The sequence below is a fragment of the Diaphorina citri genome, unplaced genomic scaffold (assembly GCF_000475195.1).
Source record: "Diaphorina citri unplaced genomic scaffold, Diaci psyllid genome assembly version 1.1 scaffold10, whole genome shotgun sequence".
Classification (NCBI taxonomy): domain Eukaryota; kingdom Metazoa; phylum Arthropoda; class Insecta; order Hemiptera; family Psyllidae; genus Diaphorina; species Diaphorina citri.
Window position 1 is genome coordinate 58,168 of NW_007377449.1, and position 26,560 is coordinate 84,727.

General features: G+C 36.7%; 2 protein-coding genes and 1 long non-coding RNA gene across 3 annotated transcripts in view; 1 reads left to right on the forward strand and 2 right to left on the reverse strand.

The window, feature by feature from the left end:
* LOC103505828 (DNA repair protein complementing XP-C cells homolog) overlaps positions 1-26,560 on the reverse strand; it is a 52,548-nt gene that overhangs the window by 8,091 nt on the left and 17,897 nt on the right. The gene's annotated exons all lie outside the window — the stretch shown is intronic.
* On the forward strand, positions 5,276-14,960 carry LOC103505787 (muscle LIM protein 1). Its single transcript, XM_026820957.1, has 3 exons — positions 5,276-5,426; positions 14,338-14,481; positions 14,787-14,960. The coding sequence occupies exons 2-3, from the start codon at positions 14,367-14,369 to the stop codon at positions 14,942-14,944; spliced, it is 273 nt and encodes a 90-aa protein (XP_026676758.1). The 5' UTR covers positions 5,276-5,426; positions 14,338-14,366; the 3' UTR covers positions 14,945-14,960.
* On the reverse strand, positions 18,205-19,393 carry LOC113465970. The gene is made up of 2 exons (XR_003390530.1): positions 19,263-19,393; positions 18,205-18,292 (listed from the first exon to the last, which is right to left on the reverse strand). It is a non-coding gene; the product is annotated as an uncharacterized LOC113465970 (long non-coding RNA).

Sequence of the window (26,560 nt, forward strand, 5' to 3'; positions counted from 1 at the left end):
GGTCTCCAAGATCCTATTATCTACCATTGGAAATTTCGGAATGACGTGCGAAGCCCTGCCTGACATAAGACGTTCATGCATATACATAACTAAGACAGAATATAAGACATGCACATAATGTGACGATGGAAAAATGAAAATCTTCCACGTCGGTTGATGTGTAGGTAGGAATGTACATCTGGCCACCGCGATGTTATTGTTTGTTCGATGTATTTCTGTATTGTTTTGAATTTGATTGTTTAATTTGTTGCATACAAACTACTGGAACTGCATATTTAAAGACGTTTCTTCATTGTTGTTTGATAGGGCTCTAACGTCAGGCCAGCCACTCAGTATCAGGTAGACCTGACAGGCGGACCTTTTCAGCCGTACCTGTCAGTTCTCCCAGATAGTGTGTGAGCTCAGCAGGTATCAGATAGACCTGACAGGCGGACCTTTTCAGCCGTACCTGTCAGTTCTCCCAGATAGTGTGTGAGCTCAGCAGGTATCAGGTAGACCTGACAGGCGGGCCTTTTCAGCCGTACCTGTCAGTTCTCCCAGATAGTGTGTGAGCTCAGCAGGTATCAGGTAGACCTGACAGGCGGACCTTTTCAGCCGTACCTGTCAGTTCTCCCAGATAGTGTGTGAGCTCATCAGGTATTAGGTAGACCTGACAGCCGGACCTTTTCAGTCGTACCTGTCAGTTCTCCCAGATAGTGTGTGAGCTCATCAGGTATCAGGTAGAACTGACAGGTGCACCTGATCAGATCGGGCTTCAGAGTGAATGGCGGGCTTCAGGTATATCTTCCATCCGGCGACAAGCTACCAGCCTACTCACATTAGCCTTACCCAGCCTGATTGGGGCCGGAAAAAGCCAGAACGCTATGGCCCAAAGGGTCATCCATCGGGATACCAACCACGCGCAGCGTTGCTCAACTTCAGAGAACCGTGAGGCTTAGGTGTAATGGCAAAGTGGGATTAAAGCTTATACGAATATACTTAGTTATCTACTTATTTTATTGATGTTTTTGCTTCAAAATATTGTTTTTGAAAATGGTCAGCTTACCCTTGCTGATGACTGATTCGCTGGGTTTATTCTCAAAGGTCACATTTATTTTCATGCTCCACATTTTGGCACATTCGTCAAAATTGCGAGAGCAGAAGAGAGAAAAGAAATCGACATGAATTTCGAATAATTCCTCATTATTTTATTCGGGGAAGTTACGAAATAATCGCCCTATTTATAGGTCCATAATATAGTAAATTGATAAAGTAGGTACTTACATTACACAATAATACTTAGGAGTATGATTTAACTATGTAACCTAACAACTAATGTTCGATTTAATTTTAGATTTTTGGATAATGCTCTCTTACCCATGTGTACGTATTATGTTATCCAGATTTTCAAATTCTTAAAGCAAGAGTTTATTAGCGAAATTTCTGTAATAAAACACCTACTATAACTGAGCGAAAAAAAGCGAGGTCCATGTTTTAACTCACCGATTTTCCGTTTACATGTTCTGTCTGATTTTTTTTTTCTTTCATCATACCTCTTGCATAATTCGTCCGATTTTGATGAAATTTAACAAACCTCTGTTGTACCCTGAGAGGACTTTTAAATTGGCAACTGTCCAATACCCTCAAAAATTGTAAAGAGGCTCTTAGATCTTAGATTCACCACAAAGGATCAAAATTTATTCCCAATTCACAGTATTCCACAGCGTACTATGTACCTACAATCTACATATTAATGTACATAATTATGTACCGACCATGTATTTATTTATACCTAATACTCTCACACCTAGACCTACTTCCATACATAAACAAAACCACCATCCCGACATCCCACAATGTTATTCATGCGATAATTTGCTCGATAAGGCAACGACATACATACTGAGCTGTTTTGCTTCCTAATAAGGCACTAATCTTGTTCCAAGTAGTACTCATAGGTAGATTATTTTAATGACTCATACCGTCACCTGGTCAGAACGAACTTAGAAGTTACTATACATAATTATGGCAGTAATTGTTTGCAGAAGGGGATATCCCAAGGATGTTTAGTAGTAAGACACATTTTGTAATTCAGGAATATGTCACCAATAAATTTAAGGAGAGCCAGCGGCGTTAGCACGTTGAATGTGCCGATTTCCAATGGATCACCGAAATTGTGCTTGGTTGGTATCCGGATGAATGACCATTTGGGCAATCTCGTGTTGCTGGCTTTGGACTACCACTTGGGCTAGGTGAGATATCTCTAGTAGCGCGGTCAAACTTTCTTGACTTGGCGGGGCGGAGCGCTACCGCGCTCCTTAATTAATGTGAGGAAGGATTAAGGGAACGTCACAAAAGATCCAATCAGATCGCACTGACATAGGGCTATATACATAGCTGGTGGTCCTCTTTTCACAAATAAAAAATGATTACATTCTGAGTTATGACTTCATGACTTCGCCCTATTTATAGGTCCATAATATAGTAAATTGATAAAGTAGGTAGTAGGTACTTACATTACACAATAATACCTACTTAGGAGTATGATTTAACTATGTAACCTAACAACTAATGGTCGATTTAATTTTAGAATAATGCTCTCTTACCCATGTGTACGTATTATGTTATCCAGATTTTCAAATTCTCAAAGCAAGAGTTTATTAGCGAAATTTCTGTAATAAAACACCTACTATAACTGAGCGAAAAAAAGCGAGGTCCAAGTTTTAACTCACCGATTTGCCGTTTACATGTTCTGTCTGATTTTTTTTTCTTTCATCATACCTCTTGCATAATTCGTCCGATTTTGATGAAATTTAACAAACCTCTGTTGTACCCTGAGAGGACTTTTGTTCTCTAGATGGGCCCGTAGCGGCCCTTTTACCGAGTGAGTTAAACTCAGAGCTCCCAAAACGAAAGAGCAAATGTCTTGTAGTTGTTTAAAACCACCACGCGGCCAGTTGTTTAAAACCACCACGCTAGGCCGCAGGTTCGATTCCCGCCCGGGGCGGATTTTATCCTGATGGGATAATGTTCGTTCTCGGAACGGCTGGCTTTCTCCTATCCTGATGAGTGAGTTAAACTCAGAGCTCCCAAAACGAAAGAGCAAATGTCTTGTAGTTGTTTAAAACCACCACGATCAACGGCACTTCAATGGTTCGTGGGAAGTTGGAATTTCCCGTAACCAAGCCGCTGACATTTAGTAGAAAGTGACCTGTAAGAAAATTTCATTCGTAAGGTGCCAAAGTCGCCAAAAACTGGTGGGCACAACGCGGGTCAATAAATTCGAAGAAAATCATTAGCAGTTGATTTTCCCAATAGGTGTGGGTGTGTTTACTACTGCCCTGTCTGTCTTGCAGAATAAGATAAGAAGTACCTACTCTTGTGTACCTGTACGAGTATGTTTAAAAATGTTGCATGTTTGGAAAGAAACGATAGGGTAGTGAAAATCGTCATAGTATATACAATTATACATATTAGTAAAGAGATGTTCAAGTCTGAATCTCAGTCCAATGGTTAACCAGAGAGTTAACTGTTTTATCTAAATCTGCAAAATGCCAAAGTCGCCAAAAACTGGTGGGCACAACGCGGGTCAATAAATTCGAAGAAAATCATTAGCAGTCGATTTTCCCAATAGGTGTGGGTGTGTTTACTACTGCCCTGTCTGTCTTGCAGAATAAGATAAGAAGCACCTACTCTTGTGTACCTGTACGAGTATCGATTTTTCCAATAGGTGTGGGTGTGTTTACTACTGCCCTGTCTGTCTTGCAGAATAAGATAAGAAGCACCTACTCTTGTGTACCTTATTAGTAAAGAGATGTTCAAGTCTGAATCTCAGTCCAATGGTTAACCAGAGAGTTAACTGTTTTATCTAAATCTGCAAACTGAAACAATGAGCTAACAAACGTTACCAAGGGGGTTTTGGTTTTACATGTACTGATTTTTGACACACCTGATGTTCATTATTCAGTATGATACCAATGTTATCTACTGAGGAGTTTCGGCATTGTAGGTACAATTAAACCATTTTCCATTTAGAAAACAGCCCTGCTATAAACGCCAAACTGTCAGACCAATGCAAAAATGGCAAGAGCAGTTAATTCTTCAAAAAATACAACTGCAAACCATAATACCATATTTACCATACAGTTGGAACAAGAGAGGGGATCAATGCCAAACAGCGCTAGCGAGCATCACAACTCGAGTAGTGTGAGTTCGTATCTCGTGATTGCCACATAGTGAAAGTGAATTTATTTACGAGTTATAAAAACATCGCCGCCCGTTAAGAAACGTCAGTGAAAAGTGCATAACCAAAAGTGCTTCTACAAATAGCTACTGCCTACCTACCTCCTCGGATGATAATGCTACACTACATTAGGTACCTAATTTGTGAAAATCATAGAACACTAAACTTCAAAAAAATATCAGTAAACGAAATACTGCGATCCCTCCATACGTCAGAATCTTAATATTAAGTACCGCTAGTCAGAAATATCACTCATTTAATTGAAAGTACTACTAGAGAACGGCAATGAAAATAAATACCTCAATAATTTATAATACCGGAAAATATTAAGCGAAAAAATGACAATTTCTAATGCAAAATAAACAATTTGTAAGCCTGTAATACCTACTGATAAATAATTAATGAGCCATGTAATCAAAACCACCAAGTACCATATGGCCTACCCCCATGTAAGACATTTGAGAGTACGTATACAACTTGGAGATGTATTCCGCGAAAAAAAAGTTTTGAGGTAAAAATAAATAAATGAAAACAGCAAAAGAAATGTATAACATGCATTCACCGAAGCAAATGTTGTCCTTTTGCTTACCACTGGTCAAATTGATGTAACCTACTCTCATAAAGTCACCACTTAGCTTTCTCTTACGGCAGTTATATCCAAGAAGATGACTGACCACAAGTTTAAAGAATCTAAGAAAAGAAGATGAACAAAAAGAAACAAGGCTACACCACAATGTCAGGTCCAAGGATATAAATTGATTTTTTAGGTACGTAGGTATGAATATTTTCAAGACAAACAACTTTTATCAAGGTACTTGGTTGAAAATTCGAGGGTTACCCTACTACTCCATATCCTAATAAAGAACTACTCAAGCGACTTTGGAATGGTTGCCCTTAACTGAACGATTAAGAAAGATTTTTTTAATCATCTTCTCGCGATCCAAATCAAAATTTGTAGTTAAAGGGCCGTCAGAATTCGTGTATAAAACAAAAATAATATGTCGAGTCATCCATCCCCACCACCGGGCAACATTTCGGCCGACTATGGAGAAGTTATAGAAGGCCACCAAGAAAACGAGACTCCGAGATCGAATCTTTTACCATTAGTTTTGTCCATTATTGTTAGTTCACTCGATTAGAGTTTTACTCTAAAATTTTTTATACTAAATCCGATACATTTTCGATTTTTTTTTCCTCTCTACAGGTAAGAAGACTTGGATGTTTTTTCGAATATTTTTCGACACTTTTTTTTAACCAGTTTTTGTTTTTCTTCAAACTTCTGCAAGAGTTTAAATCAAGTTTTATTTATTTAATCGAATAAGAGCTTTTGAATAAACCGTGATTTAAAAGAAATTGTTTGCTAGCTTTCAGTTTTTTTTAATACTATTACTCCGATCATCCACCACTCTAGTGACACACCTCCAGATTTTTCTGCTGTTAAAAATAAAACAAGTTTTCATCGTTCCAAACTAATATCGTAGTAAAGTGTGTTAATGGTTTCTCCAAAAACCGCTTTAAGAATTGGAGATATTTCACACCAGTTTTTTTGGTGGTAAGTTTGCGATGGTGTTTTCGATGATCTATCAACCCACGCAGTTTGAATTTTGAAGCCTTTGCACACTTTACAGTATTTGCCCACATAAACTTTGGAATCGACCTCCTCATGGAAGAGATTTTTGTCTTGTGATATAGAAAATTAAAACAAATGATCATTCGAAAAGGCCGAAACTTATAATCAATATAGTGAAAAATGTCAAGACCTATTTTAAGTTGTGTCTTTTCAAAGTGTGATTTTCATTAGAATTAACTAACGGTTGCTAATTGGCATTGGTTTTTATTCTACGCATCTCATTGAAGTAGACATATTATCAAAACTTGACTTGGCGCACTGCCGATACTGTGCACCTAAATCAATTTGAGTGTCAATTTTAACATTTTTGTGACTTTGGATTGAAACCTCTTAAAAAAGTCGGTTTGGATATGATATAGTTGATCACATTAAAATCTTTAAATATAGGTAAATATGTAGGTCAAATTTCAAAGTTTTGTGAACCCAGCTGAAATGCTGGAAATCTTAATTTCAAAAATTCTGAAGGAATTCCATACGATACATATTACGATCCCCATCGGAGGATGGAAGCAATTTGCTCCATAGGGAAATTTGCCAAGAAAATAAGAATCGGTCGAAGGGTTCCGAAAAGTATATTGCAGGTGGGCCTGGGGAAGAAGACGATTAATATAAGGTTCATTTTTGAAATCTAAGGGACTTCTCGTTGGGACGGATGATCTTCTAGAACAGTCTAGATTCTAGACTGTTCCATAACAGGAGCAGAATTCCATGATCACCCGAAAGGGATTCGGAGACATCTAGGGTCTATGGCATGTTTTGAAATTCAGACACATTTCACACACATTGTTATGTGGCCAATTGACCAACATGAAGTCAATAATAATGTTTATTTATGTATACTGCTCAAGAACAGAGTTAAATAGTACCCTTTTTCCTTTTAGGCTCTATAACACCACGGACAGTATTAGGTCGTTCGCACCGAAAGAGTGCCTTTACCCTAGCAGAAAGTTACTGCAATTATTCTGGTCAAAATCTGAAACAATGTCGAGGATAAAATTCCATACCTCGGCTGGGATTGAACCTACACGCTCCTGATTACCAGGAGAGAGTCTTCAATACTACACCTCCGGGGGCAAATTTGGTTTCCAATCGGTCTCCAAGATCCTATTACCTACCATTGGAAATTTCGGAATGACGTGCGAAGCTCTGCCTGACATAAGACGTTCATGCATATAACTAAGACAGAATATAAGAAATGCATAATGTGACGATAGAAAAATGAAAATCTTCCACGTCGGTTGATGTGTAGGTAGGAATGTACATCTGGCCACCGCGATGTTATTGTCTGTTCGATGTATTTCTGTATTGTTTTGAATTTGATTGTTTAATTTGTTGCATACAAACCCAGCCTGATTGGGGCCGGTAAAAGCCAGAACGCGATGGCCTAAAGGGTCATCCATCGGGATACCAACCACGCGCAGCGTTGCTCAACTTCAGAGAACCGTGAGGCTTAGGTGATGTAATGGCAAACAGCCCTAAAGTGGGATTAAACCTTATACGAACATACCTACTTAGTTATCTACTTATTTTATTGATATTTTTGCTTCAAAATATTCTTTTTGAAAGTGGTCAGCTTACCCTTGCTGATGACTGATTCGCTGGGTTTATTCTCAAAGGTCACATTTATTTTCATTCTCCACATTTTGGCACATTCTTGACAGGGAATGAACAAAATAGACGAAGAGAAGGAAATAGCAAAAAGGAAGAGAGAGAGAGAGAAAGAGAGAGAGAAAGAGAGAGAAAGAGAAGAGGATTGAAGAGAGGAGAAAAGAAGAAAAGAAAAATTCTCTACTTGGGTAGGTACTTACCTACTTACTCTACTCCTCTCACCTACTTACTCTACTCCTCTCACCTACTTACTCCACTCCTCTCATTTACTTACTCTACTCCTCTCACCTACTTACTCTACTCCTCTCACCTACCATCAAAATCACTAGAAACTAAAGGGATGTTAAACGTAGGGAATTAAAGTAGGTACCTACCTAGGTAACCTTACCTACTCAAACGTACTTCGATGTTTTGTATTTAAAGTAGTAAAAGCAGTGTGAAGAGCTGGCGATGGCGGTGCAAAAATCAGCATTCTTACAAAATAGGTAATAATAATCATCATCTCATTTATTTTCTCTTCTTCAAAATTTTGGACATCAATGTCTAGGTAACCTTACCTACTCAAACGTACTTCGATGTTTTGTATTTAAAGTAGTAAAAGCATTGTGAAGAGCTGGCGATGACGGTGCAAAAATCAGCATTCTTACAAAATAGGTAATAATAATCATCATCTCATTTATTTTCTCTTCTTCAAAATTTTGGACATCAATGTCTCTCGATATAGGTAGCACCCACACTTCATCTACATTGTTACGCGAACGTTTAATTACATCAGATATCCACCTATTTTATGTATGTTTATGTAGATAATGTAGGTAATACAGTAGAACCTCGATTATTTTAACTAATTGGGACCGGGGGTAGTTGAAATGATCACTTTCCATGATCCTATATCATTTGAAAGATAGAAAAGGAACAATGGATTTTGGAGTTGAAATAATCGAGGTTCTACTGTACTCACATAGGGACTATTTATAAAGGGCTATCTATTTACATATATTATGAGCATATACACATATTTACGTATATGTATATTTTATATAGATTCATGGACAGTGGACATCCAGAATATTTATATTATTCTTAGATAATAATACTATTCACCCACACTTTATCTACATTGTTACGCGAACGTTTAATTACATACATCAGATATCCACCTATTTTATGTATGTTTATGTAGATAATGTAGGTAGTAGAGTAGAACCTCGATTATTTTAACTATTTGGGACCGGGGGTAGTTGAAATGAACACTTTCTATGATCCTATATCATTTGAAAGATAGAAAAAAACAATGGATTTTGGAGTTGAAATAATGGAAGTTGAAATAATCGAGGTTCTACTGTACTCACATAGGGACTATTTATAAAGGGCTTTCTATTTACATATAATATTATGAGCATATACGTACATATTTACGTATATGTATATTTTATATAGATTCATGGACAGTGGACATCCAGAATATTTATATTATTCTTAGATAATAATACTATTAAGTTTTTTTGGTGGTAAGTTTGCGATTGTGTTTTCGATGATTTATCAACCCACACAGTTTGAATTTTGAAGCCTTTGCACACTTTACAGTATTTGCCCACATAAACTTTGAAATCGACCTCCTCATGGAAGAAATTTGTCTTGTGATATAGAAAATTAAAACAAATGATCATTCGAAAAGGCCGAAAGTTATAAGTAATCAATATAGTGAAAAATGTCAAGACCTATTTAAGTTGTGTCTTTTCAAAGTGTGATTTTCATTAGAATTAACTAACGGTTGCTAATTAGGTATTGGTTTTTATTCTACGCATCTCATTGAAGTAGACATATTATCAAAACTTGACTTGGCGCACTGCCGATACTGTGCACCTAAACCTAAATCAAATTGAGTGTCAATTTTAACATTTTTGTGACTTTGGATTGAAATCTCTTAAAAAAAAGTCGGTTTGGATATGAAATAGTTGATCACTTTAAAATCTTTAAATATAGGTAAATATGTAGGTCAAACTTCAAAGCTTTGTGAACCCAGCTGAAATGCTGGAAATCTAAATTTCAAAAATTCTGAAGGAACTCCATACGATACATATTACGATCCCCATCGGAGGATGGAAGCAATTTGCTCCATAGGGAAATTTGCCAAGAAAATAAGAATCGGTCGAAGGGTTCCCGAAAAGTATATTGCAGGTGGACCTGAGGAAGAAGACGATTAATATAAGGTTCATTTTTGAAATCTAAGGGACTTCTCGTTGGGACGGATGATCTTCTAGCCTGTTCCATAACAGGAGCAGAATTCCATGATCACCTGAAAGAGATTCGGAGACATCTAGGGTCTATGGCTATGGCATATTTTGAAATTCAGGCATAAATTGGGAAAATTCACTTTTCGAAATGCGGTGCAGATGATGATTCAATTTATTGCAATAAATAGATCACCCGTATTACTGACTAAAATTTGTTAACCTGTGTAAGACTGAGGTTTACCAAGTAAGATTCTAAAGAAATTGAGAAAATCAAAGCTCGAGTTTTAGCTAACATTGAACTCAATCGCGAGATAATCGAACTTGGTTAGCTCCAGCCTTATGAAAAGTATCTATTAGGACGGTATCACAGTCACTAATCCTGTTAGATTTTATAAGAGCATGAGATGAACGCCTGACGTTAAAAAGCTAACCATTAAATTTCCGAGAACGAACATTATCCCATCAGGATAAAATCCGCCCCGGGCGGGAATCGAACCCGCGGCCTAGCGCTTACAAGGCAGACGCACTACCAACTAAGCTAACTAGGCTGGCGATGATGATTCAATTTATTGCAATAAATTGATCACTTTTATTACTGACTAAAATTTGTTAACCTGTTTAAAACTGAGGTTTACCAAGTAAGATTCTAAAGAAATTGAGAAAATCAAAGCTCGAGTTTTAGCTACTTCTAGTATCCAGCTCGATCTAAGATTGAACTCAATCGCGAGATAATCGAACTTGGTTAGCTCCAGCCTTATGAAAAGTATTAGGGTGGTATCACAGTCACTAATCCTGTTAGATTTTATAAGAGCATGAGATGAACGCCTGACGTTAAAAAGCTAACCATTAAATTTTGACTGACCAATGACCATAAAAAAACCCATATTTAGCTTGTCGTGCGCCTGCCTTGTAAGCATTAGGTCGCGGGTTTGATTCCTGCCCAGGGCGAACTTTGTTCTCGGGACGGTTAGCTATATATGTACGTATCTCCTATCGTGTCCTCCTTCTCTCTTCAATCTCGGGACGGAATACCTCCGACCTCCGTTGTTATAAATTTCCAGATTAAGCAATTGGCAACTGTCCAATACCCTCAAAAATTGTAAAGAGGGTCTTAGATTCACCACAAAGGTTCAAAATTTATTCCCAATTCACAGTATTCCACAGCGTACTATGTACCTACAATCTACATTTCTACATATTAATGTACATAATTATGTACCGACCATGTATTTATTTATACCTAATACTCTCACACCTAGACCTACTTTCATACATAAACAAAACCACCATCCCGACATCCCACAATGTTATTCATGCGATAATTTGCTCGATAAGGCAACGACAAACATACTGAGCTGTTTTGCTTCCTAATAAGGCACTAATCTTGTTCCAAGTAGTACTCATAGGTTGTAATGACTCATACCGTCACCTGGTCAGAATAAACTTAGAAGTTACTATACATAATTATGGCAGTAATTGTTTGCAGAAGGGGATATCCCAAGGATGTTTAGTAGTCAGACACATTTTGTAATTCAGGAATATGTCACCAATAAATTTAAGCAGAGCCAGCGGTGTTAGCACCTTGAATGTGCCGATTTCCAATGGATCACCGAAATTGTGCTTGGTTGGTATCCGGATGAATGACCATCTGGGCAATCTCGTGTTGCTGGCTTTGGACTACCACTTGGGCTAGGTGCGATTAATGTGAGGAAGGATTAGGGGAACGTCACAAAAGATCCAATCAGATCGCACTGACATAGGGCTATAGCTGGTGGTCCTATTTTCACAAATAACAAATGATTACATTCTGAGTTATGACTTCATGACCCAAAAGAATCCCTTGAGGGGCATCCCCAAGGAAAGCGGAGAGTGGGCTGGCCCCATAATCCTAGGCGAAGAACACTTGAACAGTCCTATCGCCGCGCCGAAGAACAAAAATCCAGGGGAGAAATCAAGTCGATGACTCCAGAACCGTGTCCACTGGTTCTCCTTTGTTGAGACCCTAAGTCTCCCTAGGGATTAAAGGACATAAGTTAAGTCAAGGCAAAGTTTGTTACCCTTGAACGTGCGTCTTCATAAGTTAAATTGGAAGTTCTAATTATCTCTTAACAATTCTTTGAGGAAAATGTTCATAAAATTAGTCTTTCTAATATTTCGTCATCTGCTGAATGAAGGTTGTATTGAAATACGGGATACTCTGTGGAAGTTCGTTTCAAGCAATTGCAAACGGATATTGAAAGAAGGGAATCCCCAAGGAAAGCGGAGAGTGGGCTGGCCCGTAATCCTAGGCGAAGAATACTTGAACAGTCCTATCGCCGTGCCGAAGAACAAAAATCCTGGAGAGAAATCAAGTCGATGGCTCCAAAACCGTGTCTCCTGGTTCTCCTTTGTTGAGACCCTAAGTCTCCCTAGGGATTAAAGGACATAAGTTAAGTCAAGGCAAAGTTTGTTACCCTTGAACGTGTTGCACTTGACTGCATAATGGGATGCAATCAGCTGATCTGTTATATCTAACGGGAGGTGTGACTCCAACAACGAGACAATTGTTGACAGACGAAATGCCTCACATTCCAATCATCTCGGATTTGTAGCTAAGCCAAATCCCGATCAATTAATCCAGTGTTCAGTTGTTTCGCGAATTAGACGGTTCATTGTCGTTGAAAATAATTTGTACAGTTTTCCCATTCGGCCGTTTAAAGTGCTGAAAAATTGGTATTTTCTTTAGCAGACGAGGACTAACCAAAAGCCAAAATGAGAGTCAGTAAGTAGATTTTCATTGTCAAGACAGTTGATGCTGGATGATGGTTCCAAGATCCAAGTTCCTTATTCGAAAATCTCGTCTGCTATGAATAACATCTGACAAGGTCAAAAAGAATAAAATGAGAAAGAAGAGACCTTTTAGACTCTTTTTGAACAAACATCACTTAAAAGCATAAGACAATATTGAAATATTGACATCATTATTAGATGCTGGATAGGGAGTTTGTAAAAAACGGGCCAATCGGCCGAACACCACTTTCGGGGAAAACCACCCTCGCTGTGTCTTGGATTAAAAATTCACATTCCAATCATCTCGGATTTGTAGCTAAGCCAAATTCCGATCAATTAATCCAGTGTTCAGTTGTTTCGCGAATTAGACGGAACGCTGTCGTTGAAAATAATTCGTTTAGTTTTCCTATTCAGTCGTTTAAAGTGCTGAAAAATTGGTATTTTCTTTAGCAGACGAGGACCAACCAAAAGCCAAAATGAGAGTCAGTAAGTAGATTTTCATTGTCAAGACAGTTGATGATGGTTCCAAGTAATCCAAGTTCCTTATTCGAAAATCTCGTCTGCTATGAATAACTTCTGACAAGGTCAAAAAGAATAACATGAGAAAGAAGAGACCTTTTAGACTGTTTTTGAACAAACATCACTTAAAAGCATAGACAATATTGAAATATTGACATCATTATTAGGTGCAGGATAGGGAGTTCGTAAAAAACGGGCCAATCGGCCGAACACCACTTTCGGGGAAAACCACCCTCGCTGTGTCTTGGATTAAAAATGTCAATCAAATTTGGCATCTTACAATCCTTTATTTAGATGGTCTCTCCTCTTTTGCTTCCACAAGATGTACAAAGCGTTGGTGTAGACGCCAAATAAACGAAAACAGTTACGTACTACGACCAGCTTATCTATCTGACATTTTACGAGCTCATACATTCGATTAACGTCAGCATAAATTAATGTAGATATTAGAAGCATGCCCAGGCATTAGGCATTAGACAGATTTCGCAACGCATTTTTTTTGGGGATCGTGACGATGCTCGACGAGTTTTGGTTTCTGCGCATGACACACATTTTGGTCTACGTAGGTACGACGCCATCATACGTAGGCGTATCGGTATAGTGATTCCGTAAAATGTCAATGGTATAATGGGGGTAACACAGGGTTGTCTTTTTGGCTCCCCACCTCAGAATATAATATGTAGAGGTAAAGAAGGTTATAGAGCTCCATATCAAAATGGTCGCAATCGGTCGCATTCAATTAAGAACGGAAGGAATTTATTATTTCAACAAATATTTAGAATTTCATTTTCAAGTAAAAATAAATCTTTATAATGAAATTTATCGAAAACTACGTTGATTGTGGGAGAATTTTGAGAGAAAAAAAATGATGGCACTTCGCCATATTTTCTTTTGACAAGCACACTCATATGCTCACAAACTCTTCGGAGATTTTCATACTATTGCCAAATTTGGTGCTGCCCCATATTTCACAGGTGGTTCGTATCTTTTACGTTATACAGGGTGGACTGAAAGATTTGTTCTCCCTGGAGAATGGGGGATTAATAACGGCGAGAATCTTCAGTTCAATGTTGCTTTAATTTTAAACATATGATGATCTGATGATGAATTGACAGCGTTTGAAATTGAAACTCTTCTTGAGTAGGTTTATCTGCAAATCAGGATTAAAAAGTTCCAGGGATAAATCGTTTAGGCCAAGAGGTTTCTCTTGACGGCTGAGACCACTAAAAGAAGAAAAAAAAAAAAAAATTGATTGATGACTTCACAGCATTTCCAGATTTTTCCAGACTTCACGCTATTTTTTCACCTCGACAATATGAATAATACTCCTCGATTTTTCTGTCCCATTTCAGAACAATACAAAAAGAAACTCGATATCATAATGCCTTTCGTTCCCGCTGAAAACCCAAAATGCCCCGCCTGCGGCAAGTCAGTCTACGCCGCAGAAGAAAGAGTAGCCGGAGGTTACAAATTCCACAAGATGTGCTTCAAGTGCAGTAAGTAAATTTGGTCCTCTACCCAGTCAGTAAGAAACTAGCACAAATACCAAGTCTTCTTGAACCTAAAAGCATTGGACTCTGTTGGGCCAAGCACCTGAAATCATGATTAAAACATACTTCTGGTAAATTGCTCAAAAAGGGGAAAATGCTCATTCATCATACCTCAAGCTCTTTTTGTTCTGACCGAAGTCAGAGTTCGCAGAAAATTAGACTACGCCAAGGGCTGGATCTCGCCTCAAGGATGTAGACTCGGTCCGTAACCATCACGAACTGCTAACCTGATGTTTGTTGTGAATCTTCAGGTATGTGCAGTAAATTCTTGGATTCCACCAACTGTACCGAGCACGAGAAGGAGCTGTACTGCAGACAATGCCACGGCAGAAAATACGGACCCAAAGGTTACGGATTCGGTGGTGGTGCCGGTTGTCTGAGTATGGATGCCGGTGAACATTTGACGTAAGTCAATCACATTTCATATTGTTTTGCTTATTTTTAGTTCACCAAATACGTTCTAATAAAAGTCTTTGAAAACATAGGCGGGTCATTGGAATACTACCAGAGGCGGGTCTAGGAAGGGACTTTAAAAACACATTGCAAAATGGGGTACCGCGACGGGTTAATGAAACAAAATTACAATCAAGGGTTAATACTCAATAGATGTTTCAAAGAAAACTCAACAGAGACAAGCTTTCGTTCAAGTGCACATTCGTCCTATCTCCGAATCCTGAATACCTAGATCCGCCTAGATGACCAACAAAGTGTTCCTACCTTTGAAATGAATATGAACTTGAAAGTATACAAAACTAGATAATCAATCAATTCTGTCTCTGTTGAGAACATTTTTTCCAGTCAGTAAGGAAACTAGCACAATAGTCTTGTTGAACCTATGAAAAGTATTGGACTCTGTTGGGCCTAGCATCTGAAATCATGATCAAAAAATATTTCTGGGAAATTGCTCAAACAGGGAAAATGTAGAAGGAAAATGCTCATTAATACCCCAAGCTCTTTTTGTTCTGACCGAAGTCAGAGTTCGCAGAAAATTAGACTACGCCAAGGGCCGGATCTCGCCTCAAGGTTGTAAACTCGGTCCGAAACCATCACGGACACTTTGCTAACCTGATGTTTGTTGTGAATCTTCAGGTATGTGCAGTAAATTCTTGGATTCCACCAACTGTACCGAGCACGAGAAGGAGCTTCGAAGTCAGAGTTCGCAGAAAATTAGACTACGCCAAAGGCCGGATCTAGTCTCAAGGATGTAGACTCGGTCCGAAACCATCACGGACAGTTTGCTAACCTGATGTTTGTTGTGAATCTTCAGGTATGTGCAGTAAATTCTTGGATTCCACCAACTGTACCGAGCACGAGAAGGAGCTGTACTGCAGACAATGCCACGGCAGAAAATACGGACCAAAAGGTTACGGATTCGGTGGTGGTGCCGGTTGTCTGAGTATGGATGCCGGTGAACATTTGACGTAAGTGAATCACATTTCATATTGTTTTGCTTATTTTTAGTTCACCAAATACGTTCTAATAAAAGTCTTTGAAAACATAGGCGGGTCATTGGAATGAAATCACAGTTTATATTGTTTTGCTTTTTAAGTTCACCAAATACGTTCTAATAAAAGTCTTTGAAAACATAGGCGGGTCATTGGAATACTACCAGAGGCGGGTCTAGGAAGGGACTTTAAAAACACATTGCAAAATGGGGTACCGCGACGGGTTAATGAAACAAAATTACAATTAAGGGTTAATACTCAATAGATGTTTCAAAGAAAACTCAACAGACTCAACAGAGACAAGCTTTCGTTCAAGTGCACATTCGTCCTATCTCCGAATCCTGAATACCTAGATCCGCCTAGATGACCAACAAAGTCTTGTTGAGTTTTGTTATGATGTCAAGATTTGGCTTCTACAGTTTTTGTCAAATTTGAAACCCCTTCAGGGCCCGAGTCTGAGGGAGAAAACACACAAGTTGTAAGGAAAAACGTGCCCCAAGAGTTAACATGTGATTAGTTCAGGTGTATTTTCCTTTCGAGAAAATGACCACTGAATCGAATGGGAACTGTATAGAGCAGTGGTCAATTTTCCAGTGGTCAGTTTCTGAAAGGAAAACACATCTTTTCTTTGTCCTATTTTGTATGGTGGTTCGGGATTTTAATGTTTATCAACTTTCTTTCGGACCATTTTGGAATACCTACTGGAGATTCACCACTCACTAGTTATATCATCATCATGGTTTAAATTAACTTTACATTATTTATTGCCCTACTTCTCATGTTCTTAAAACATATCGCACTACAAGAGCTACAACACATTACACTTTGATGTTTTAGAATCCAATATGAAATGTGCTTAGAAAAATAATATCCATCAATGTCGGCCTAGTGAATGTTGTAGTCTTCTTAAAACATGTTGATGTACTAATAAAACATGATTTTGCTAACGTAGATGAATAATCGAATGAGTATAATAATGTCCGTATTCCTCGTATTGTGAAATGTGAGATATAACCATCAAAATTCGGAGTAGTACACCGTCCATTGCTAATGAATCCATAAAAATAACGTCCGTATTCCTCGTATTGTGAAATGTGAGATATAACCATCAAAATTCGGAGTAGTACACCGTCCATTGCTAATGAATCCATAAAAATGGTATTCCTCGTATTGTGAAATGTGAGATATAACCATCAAAATTCGGAGTAGTACACCGTCCATTGCTAATGAATCCATAAAAATGTAATGGTTTACACATTAATCCAACTTCGGAGCAAAGAATAACTAATCAAGTAATCACCATACAAAGTTTTTTATATTCCCAAATAGCAGACTAGAAAATTCACAAAACAAGGTCAGTTTTTGTCATATCCTTTTTGTACTACATTAGGGCTGTGAGACCATTTGACTCCATTTAAGGACTGAAAACTCCAAGGAGACAAGTATTTTGAAAATAATAGGGTGTTCTACCGTTATATTTGTCAGGGATTCACACTTTTTCACTAACGCCGACCTAAGTTTTATCTATTCTGTGAGAAGTATCTAAAATGACAAGCTCAATACTTATTCAATATTATCAATTTAAAACTATGAAAAACCCATGATCCTACTTAGTATAATAATATCAATAAAATATTACTGATATGTAGGTCGATATACGTTTGTCGGTTTAAAAGAGGCCATTGTTTTCATAAGAAACCGCATTTTATGCACTAGAGTTGACTAGAGTCTAGACAGGCCTTTGAATAAAGTTCCTTCTCAATACTTATTCAGTATTATCAATTTAAAACTATGAAAAACCCATGATCCTATTTAGTATAATAATATCAATAAAATATTACTGATATGTAGATCGTTTTACGTTTGTCGATTTAAAAGAGGCCATTGTTTTCATAAGAAACCGCATTTTATGCACTAGAGTTGACTAGAGTCTAGACAGGCCTTTGAATAAAGTTCCTCTTTTTGTGGATAGTAATAGAAAACCGTGCAGGGATTGTAAACTCAAACATGCACTGGGGTTTATTCTAATTCTGAAATTTTTGGCAGACCATGTTATACATAGGTTTAAATGAACGAGGAGGGAGTCTCTAAAATTGGGAATTTGTTTTCAACTAGGAAAAAAGAAAAGAAGTTCTTGAAGTTACATAAATAATAGATCAAGGAATTGCATTTAATTAAAATAAAAACCTAATACAAATTTACAAAATAAATAAAATACATATACCCGACAGTGTAATTGAAATCGGTTTGTAAGGCGCCTGCACCTTGACCGTAGCCATAACCGCGCGGACCAAACAGTTTGCCATAGCAGACTTCACATGCAAAGAAAAGGAAAACACAAATCAGGAAATCAGTTCACGATGCTCAACCAGGAGGACGTTTCTCAGAAGGATGGTCTTGTACAAACTCTACTGATTTCATACTTTCATCTACCTATTTATGAGAGATCCAAATTATACATAGTTTATGCAAATAAAAGACCATCTCTTGAGAAACAGAATAATAATAATAATGAAAAAATTATTGCGACAGAACAAACAATGTCCAAAGCATGCTCTTTCACTTAACACTAATGAGGGGTAAGAGTTTCTTCTAAGAGGTAAGGGAATAATTGAAATTCTTAAAACAGTTTGAGATCTGATTATATTTCAGACTAAACGCTTTAATTTCTTTTGTTGCTTAATGGAATTTTTGGAAAAGTCACTCCAAATAAAATCCTGATTTCGGGCTCACCTTTGCAGTAGATGTCCTTATCAGGGGCTTCACAACAATTTCTGGAATCCAGACCTCTAGCACACTCAGCGCACTTGTAGCATTCCTTGTGCCAACTCTGAAATCATGCATCATGCAGGGGAAGAGGAGGGGGAAAAGTTAATATGGGAGTCAACACGGGGAAAATCCTTAGAAGGGGAACATACAAATCCTTAGAGGGTGAGGGGAAGAAAAAAAAATAAAAAGAATCCTTTGGAGAAGGCAAAATAAAATCCTCATGTGCATCAATAGGTTAATAAGGAAATTAATTTGTATGAATGCCTGGAAATTGAAGTAGGTATGCAATGTGTAGAGAAAAGGCTCACAAAGGTCCATAATAGAAGTTTGCAAGTTGGAGGTAGTTTAACAAGGGTAATAAAAAGGGGACAAATAATACCTGAACAAGAGGGCAACAAAATTAAAATAAACGCATACATATCGTGTCATCTACAACACAAGGCATTTTTAGAATGTCTTAAAATTCTCAAATGTCAAAAATACATATATCTTGATGGCCAGATTGTTGTTTACCTCGGCAGTAAATTTCTTTATCGGGACCGTCACAATGAAGCACAGAGTCCAAAGTTTTGGCACAGCTTTTACAATGGAAACATGATTTGTGCCAAGCCTAAAACGTGAAAAAGTTGATCCCTAATATTTACCAAAGATGGCATAATAATTTCATGAGGTCTCAATGAACGAGGAGGGAGTCCCTGAAATTGGGAATTTGTTTTCAAATAGGAAAAAAGAAAAGATGTCCTTGAAGTTACATAAATAATAGATCAAGGAATTGCATTTAATTAAAATAAAAACCTAATACAAATTTACAAAATAAATAAAATACATATATAAAATCTAGCCTTTATTTTTCTTTTCTTTTTCATAGAAAAAATCTTTTTTGTTCGTTTGCATGGTTTACAATCTTGGTACTGGAATCATCCGATTTTGGTTTTTCGTGATTAAATGCACCTTTCATAAATGTCGATACAATTTCTGAATTCTCTCTCCTCCTATCTAGATTTCTTATTCAATAAGATCCATTAATCGGTCCTGATAACTTGAGTTCACTTCGATGATATTGAGTTTTCATTTCCTAAATGCAAGCTGTGGGTTTTTCTTTAAATTGATATTCGTATAAACTGTTTATTGTAGATATTTTTAGAGGTATAGGCGTATATATCTTTCCATTGGACAGGTGACAGTCAGAAGGGGGTTTGGTCTTATAAATGTACTTTTTTGGTTCATGGAACGGGGTTTAATGACTGTGGAAAGAAAGGGAGGGGGGAAAGGGTTGTTACTTCCGTTGTTTTTCACCCAAAAAATGTTTGGTGAAAGTTTTTACAAAAAGAAAGCAAAAGACAAAAAGTGATTTTCCAGAAGAAAAAAAATCTTTTAAACTGAAGAGATAGAGAATATATTTCACTCTGCTTTAAAAAAAATCAACAAAAACCTTGATGTTATTCATATAAGAGACTTTAATCCGATCTCTAATGACATGAATTGTTTGGTTTCGATCAAAAATGACCAAAAGAACTATAATAATAAATGTTTTGCAGTTACTCAAGAAACGATCAAATTTCTCTTTATTTCAATATAACAAAAACCTTGATGTTATTCATATAAGAGAATTTAATCCGATCTCTAATAAGATGAATTGTTCGGTTTCGATCAAAAATGACCAAAAGAACTATAATAATAAATGTTTTGCAGTTACTCAAGAAACGATCAAATTTCTCTTTATTTCAATATCCGTTTGCAATTGCTTGAAACGAACTTCCACAGAGTATCCCGTATTTCAATACAATCTTCATTCAGCAGATGACGAAATGTTAGAAAGACTAATTTTATGAACATTTTCCTCAAAGAATTGTTAAGAGATAATATTAGAACTTCCAATTTGACTTATGAAGACCTATAGGTTATGGTCTAAAGAAAATTTGTTCACAGATACAGAAAGTAAGAGACAAGTCATACAAAGGGAAACATACATAGAGTTAGAAAGACTAATTTTATGAACATTTTCCTCAAAGAATTGTTAAGAGATAATTTGAACTTCCAATTTGACTTCTGAAGACCTATAGGTTATGGTCTAAAGAAAATTTGTTCACAGATACAGAAAGTAAGAGACAAGTCATACAAAGGGAAACATACATAGAAGTTCTGTATAATGATGTTCTAACAAAACTCTTCCGGGATAACGTGCCAAGAAATTAACCTTATATCAACCTCTTTCTGTTGAACTTAGGAGGTATTGAAATTTCAGGACACTCTGTATTCGAAGCAAAAGCTCTAATGTACATTCAACAAGCATCTGCTAAGCCGCAATATTAAGTTGGTTACAAAATGTTGGCATTATTCAAAGAAATTCACGAGAAAATACATCTTGTTACTAAAAAGAAAAGATTCGTAAATCCAGTTTAGAAAACCACGATAAGTTCACAGGGCTGCACAAGATTCATTCTGAATGGACATTATGGAAGTGCACACCTCTTCGCTTGAATTCATTCAGGTTGGTAATCCAATATAGATGAAGATCAGACATAATTACGTATGTACAACAGTATTTTAAATTTAACAAGAATTTCGCGAAATTTCACCTCTGATTGAAAATCTCATTTGGCAATGTTCTACATTTTCATATTCAGTATTGGCATAGCATGTTCTTTTTACTTCATTATTGTTATTTTCTCTGTATTTCTAAAAAATAACGCAACGTGACAATTAATTCTGCTAATCTACGAACCATACATAGTTGCACTTGTGTTGCAAACATGTTTAAATTTAAAACACAATAATCTTTTTGCTCTTTCTTTTTTCTGCTAATCTACGAACCATACATAGTTGCACTTGTGTTGCAAACATGTTTAAATTTAAAACACAATAATCTTTTTGCTCTTTCTTTTCCTTACTCGGTTTGAAGAACTTCATATTGTTTTCACTTTTTGTCTTATTGCATCTTTTATCTTAGAAGAACAAAATGCTACAATGTTTTTTCTTTGACCTTATCTATACTTTTTGTACAGTATAAGATAGACTTTTGTTCAAACGGTTCTGGTATTTATTACACGACCTGGAGGAATAATGGTTTTGGCAAAAACTATTGTCTCCAAAGGTACACTGCTAATCCAAATAAAGAAGGATTTTACCCCATCAATACATATCACTTTGACCTTATCTATCCTTTTTGTACAGTATAAGATACACTTTTAGTCAAACGTTTCTGATATTTATTACACGACCTGGGGGAATAATGGTTTTGGCAAAAACTATTGTCTCCAAAGGTACACTGCTAATCCAAATAAAGAAGGATTTTACCCCATCAATATCAATAAGTTAAAGATGAATTTGAAAATTCATCGACAATTTTATTATAGCTTTGGCCAAATCCATTACGTAGGTATGCTCATCTGTTCATCTACTGAAATCGACTATCACAGGGGCAAAACTAATACACTTCACATGGAAATTATTGGGAATATAAAAATTTTGTATGGTGATTACTTGATTAGTTATTCTTTGCTCCGAAGTTGGATTAATGTGTAATGTGTAAACCATTACATTTTTATGGATTCATTAGCAATGGACGGTGTACTACTCCGAATTTTGATGGTTATATCTCACATTTCACAATACGAGGAATACATTATACTCATTCGATTATTCATCTACGTTAGCAAGATCATGTTTTATTAGTACATCAACATGTTTTAAGAAGACTACAACATTCACTAGGCCGACATTGATGGATATTATTTTTCTAAGCACATTTCATATTGGATTCTAAAACATCAAAGTGTAATGTGTTGTAGCTCTTGTAGTGCGATATGTTTTAAGAACATGAGAAGTAGGGCAATAAATAATGTAAAGTAAATTGAAACCATGATGGTGATATAACTAGTGAGTGGTGAATCTCCAGTATTCCAAAATGGTCCGAAAGAAAGTTGATAAACATTAAAATCCCGAACCACCATACAAAATTGGACAAAGGAAAGATGTGTTTTCCTTTCAGAAACTGACCACTGCTCTATACAGTTCCCATTCGATTCAGTGGTCATTTTCTCGAAAGGAAAATACACCTGAACTAATCACATGTTAACTCTTGGGGTACGTTTTTCCTTACAACTTGTGTGTTTTCTCCCTCAGACTCGGTCCCTGAAGGGGTTTCAAATTTGACAAAAACTGTAGAAGCCAAATCTTGACATCATAACAAAACTCAACAAGACTTTGTTGGTCATCTAGTTATTCGGTACAAATCTCTCAATTTAAATAAATATTCGCCAGTCTAGTTAGCTTAGTTGGTAGTGCGTCTGCCTTGTAAGCGCTAGGCCGCGGGTTCGATTCCCGTCCGGGGCGGATTTTATCCTGATGGGATAATGTTCGTTCTCGGGACGGCTGGCTTTCTTCCTATCCTGTCTTCCTTCTCTCTTCGATTTCGGGACGATAAGACCATAGCAGTTACAGTTCCCTCTGTCAAACCTCTTAAAAAAAAAAATAAATAAATAAATAAATATTCAACAAACCCATCCATAAAAGCCGGAGCTTGTGCCACGGATGGGAGTTTATTTTACTGGAAACATGGGGACAAAAGAAGAAATAAAGTAGAAAGATGCCGGTAGAATCGACGTTGATTTTCAACCAAATAGAGATCGAATCTACTAGGTGACTGTTGACTGTGATGTTCAAAATACCACGTCCCAGTGCGCCAGGCCAAGTTCCATTTAAGAATCACCTACCTCGTAGGCTTCAAGATGACTCTTGATGATGCCTCTTGTCATTTAGATACTTCTCACAGAATAGATAAAACTTAGGTCGGCGTTAGTGAAAAAGTGTGAATCCCTGACAAATATAACGGTAAGAACACCCTATTATTTTCAAAATACTTGTCTCCTTGGGGTTTTCAGTCCTTAAATGGAGTCAAATGGTCTCACAGCCCTAATGTAGAACAAAAAGGATATGACAAAAACTGACCTTGTTTTATGAATTTTCTAGTCTGCTATGCCAAACAATTTGGACCCCGTGGGATAGGGTTTGGTGGAGGATCATTAATGGGACTTCAATGTGATATTACGGACAGGTAGATAAAAGACACCATTGAATGAGATTTGGTGCATGGATTGGTTTCCTATCTTGACCCGCATGCAAAACTTGGGACATAATTATGCTGCACGAACTTTGGTTCCCCGATCATGTGCTAGGATGTTATGACGTATCAAAAACTTTCCCCATTTTGTTCTCTTTGATAAAGTCATATAAAAATGTCTTCAAGACATTTGAAACTCATACGGCCACCATTTCAAGTGATGTTTTCATGGGATTTTCTTATCTGAAACGTAATTCTCCAATAGAGCACATTAGTCTGATATATATTTTTTTTTGCAGAGAAAACAACGCTCCCAGGACGACGGTGATTGATACTGCCAAGATCAAGGCTGCTCCAGGCAAGGGTTGCCCCCGCTGTGGTGGTGTTGTCTTTGCTGCTGAGCAAGTCTTAGCCAAGGGCAGCGAGTGGCATCGCAAGTGTTTCAAGTGTAGAGACTGCAACAAAACCTTGGACTCTATAAACGCTTGCGACGGCCCTGACAAGGACATCTACTGCAAGACTTGCTACGGCAAGAAGTGGGGTCCTCATGGTTACGGTTTTGCTGCCGTTTTTTTCTGTATTTTTTGCAATTGTTTTTAACGATGCCTTTAAAAACACTTAGAGGAGTTGGGCTTCCAACAGCTTCTTTTTTCACATCTAATGTTTTGAAACTGAATAACTATACCTAAATGTACCTACTAAAAACCCTCTTCTTTATACAAATCAGAATTTGAAGACCGATTCCAATAGTTTCAAAAAACAATTTAAAATTCTCACATGTTAAATCTAAAAAGAAAATCTCTCTAAATTTTAAATTTAGCTGAACGGAGTATTGAAAATTCTCTTTTTTAAGAACAGTTTTTTCGTGAGATTTCTTTGAATTTTGAAAAGTTTTATCCAATTTTTTGTGGGTCTTTTTACACCATCACAATGAAATTTGATTTGTTACCCACTAATTTGTGAAATATTTCTGATTTTATTGATTTTTCGTTTCTCTTTCTTCGCAATTGATAATAACAATTCTTAACACCTTTACACCAATAATTTAATACTTTCATGAGTATGTAAGAATAAATTTGAATTGACTTAACACTAATATTTTGGATAAAATGATAATGATTGGAATTACTTTCTGTTTATTGCTATTAGGACCCACGATAAAATTTGATATTTCATCTCGATCAAACCTTTGTTCTAAATTCTGATTCTGTATAATACTTCAGATTGTTCATTCACAAATATTTCAAGATATACCGAAATCTTTGTCAATGCACAATCTTTGCATGAAACCACATTTTTTATTTATTTTCTCTGGTTCCATTGTTATTTTTAGTAAATTTAGTTTATTCGTCAAACCTTTTGATTTTCCTTGTAAACTCTCTCTCTCTCAGACTATCGCTTTGCTTCATTCCATGTTTTTTTTTTTTTTTTTTTTTTTGGAAAACTCTCTCTCTCAGACTATCGCTTTGCTTCATTCCATTTTTTTTTTTTTTTTTTTTATGAGTAGAAAATTAGAAATCTATGGATCAACATAAGAACTAATTAACTTAGTCCTAGCTTAACTAATAGATTAACATTCTAACCAAAGGGGAGAAGATTACTCAAGAATAATTGTTTTATCATTTTCACCCACCGACCCATATAATGACGGCATCTACCTGTTTACCTAATAATAAAACAGTACAATTTATCTCTTTTCGCCACTTCACTAGTATTATTATGTGATGCCTTTCAGGAATGTGCTTCTAGAAAAAAAAAAAAACAACTGCAAGCGGTTTATTTGTTTTGGCATTCAGCTAAAACCCGAGGTGGAAAATTCAAAAATACAGACTGGAACGAATGGCACAGGCCCCCCTCTGCCCTCCTACACCCCGCCCCTGCCCATTTGAAAATAAAACAGTGACTTACTTTCTAAATGTACACACCAGCCATAGGCAGTATCAGCTGCCAAAAACTAGGGGCTCTCGCAGTTTCTCTAACTTGTCATATGAAACGATAAAACATAAACATGTCAAAACGCTATACTTGGACATGCTAAAAGTGATTTATAAGTCAACACTTCGCTATGCCATCGGTTTCGTTGAGTGGTAACATGCTGGCTTAACATTCAGAAGGCTTAACCCGGGTTTGATGGTCCGAGCCCATTGGAATTTGCACCTTACAAGTATTCAAGGGGGATGATTTCAAAAGAATATATCCTGCTCATAATACCAGAATGAGAGTCCCTTTAATCCCGGAGTCTAAAGAATAATACTTCCGGCAGTTGATTAATTTAACAATCCAAAGGAAATTATTTCTAAATATTTCTAAATTCTAAACAGAAATGGATTATCGTCCTGCTCAACTTAAAATCACGTTTTAAATCTGAAAATATTTCGAGGCATGGGCTTTTTTCTGGCATACTAACGCAAGCTTTTACTAAAAATAGAAAGTAATAAACTATGTTAGAAGCTAACATATTAAATGTACAATCAACTTGAATTATGGTATCAAAACCATATTACATGGAAGATAAACCTCAAAAAAAAAAAAAAAAAAAAAAAAAATTTAAGAAACAAAAAGTCCACAAAATACATATGTTCCTACCTTTGAAATGAATATGAACTTGAAAGTATACAAAACTAGATAATCAATCAATTCTGTCTCTGTTGAGAACATTTTTATTTGTTTATACGTATTATTACCAAACTAATTTTAACTTATAGTAGAGTTTAAGTTTAAACTACACTCTTGTTCCTCTGTCTATTGA

Coding starts and splice junctions, on each gene's coding strand:
- LOC103505787 (XM_026820957.1), top strand. CDS start 14,367: ATGCCTTTCGTTCCCGCTGAAAACCCAAAATGCCCCGCCTGCGGCAAG. Junction 14,482..14,786: donor CAAGATGTGCTTCAAGTGCA/GTAAGTAAATTT, acceptor GTGAATCTTCAG/GTATGTGCAGTAAATTCTTG.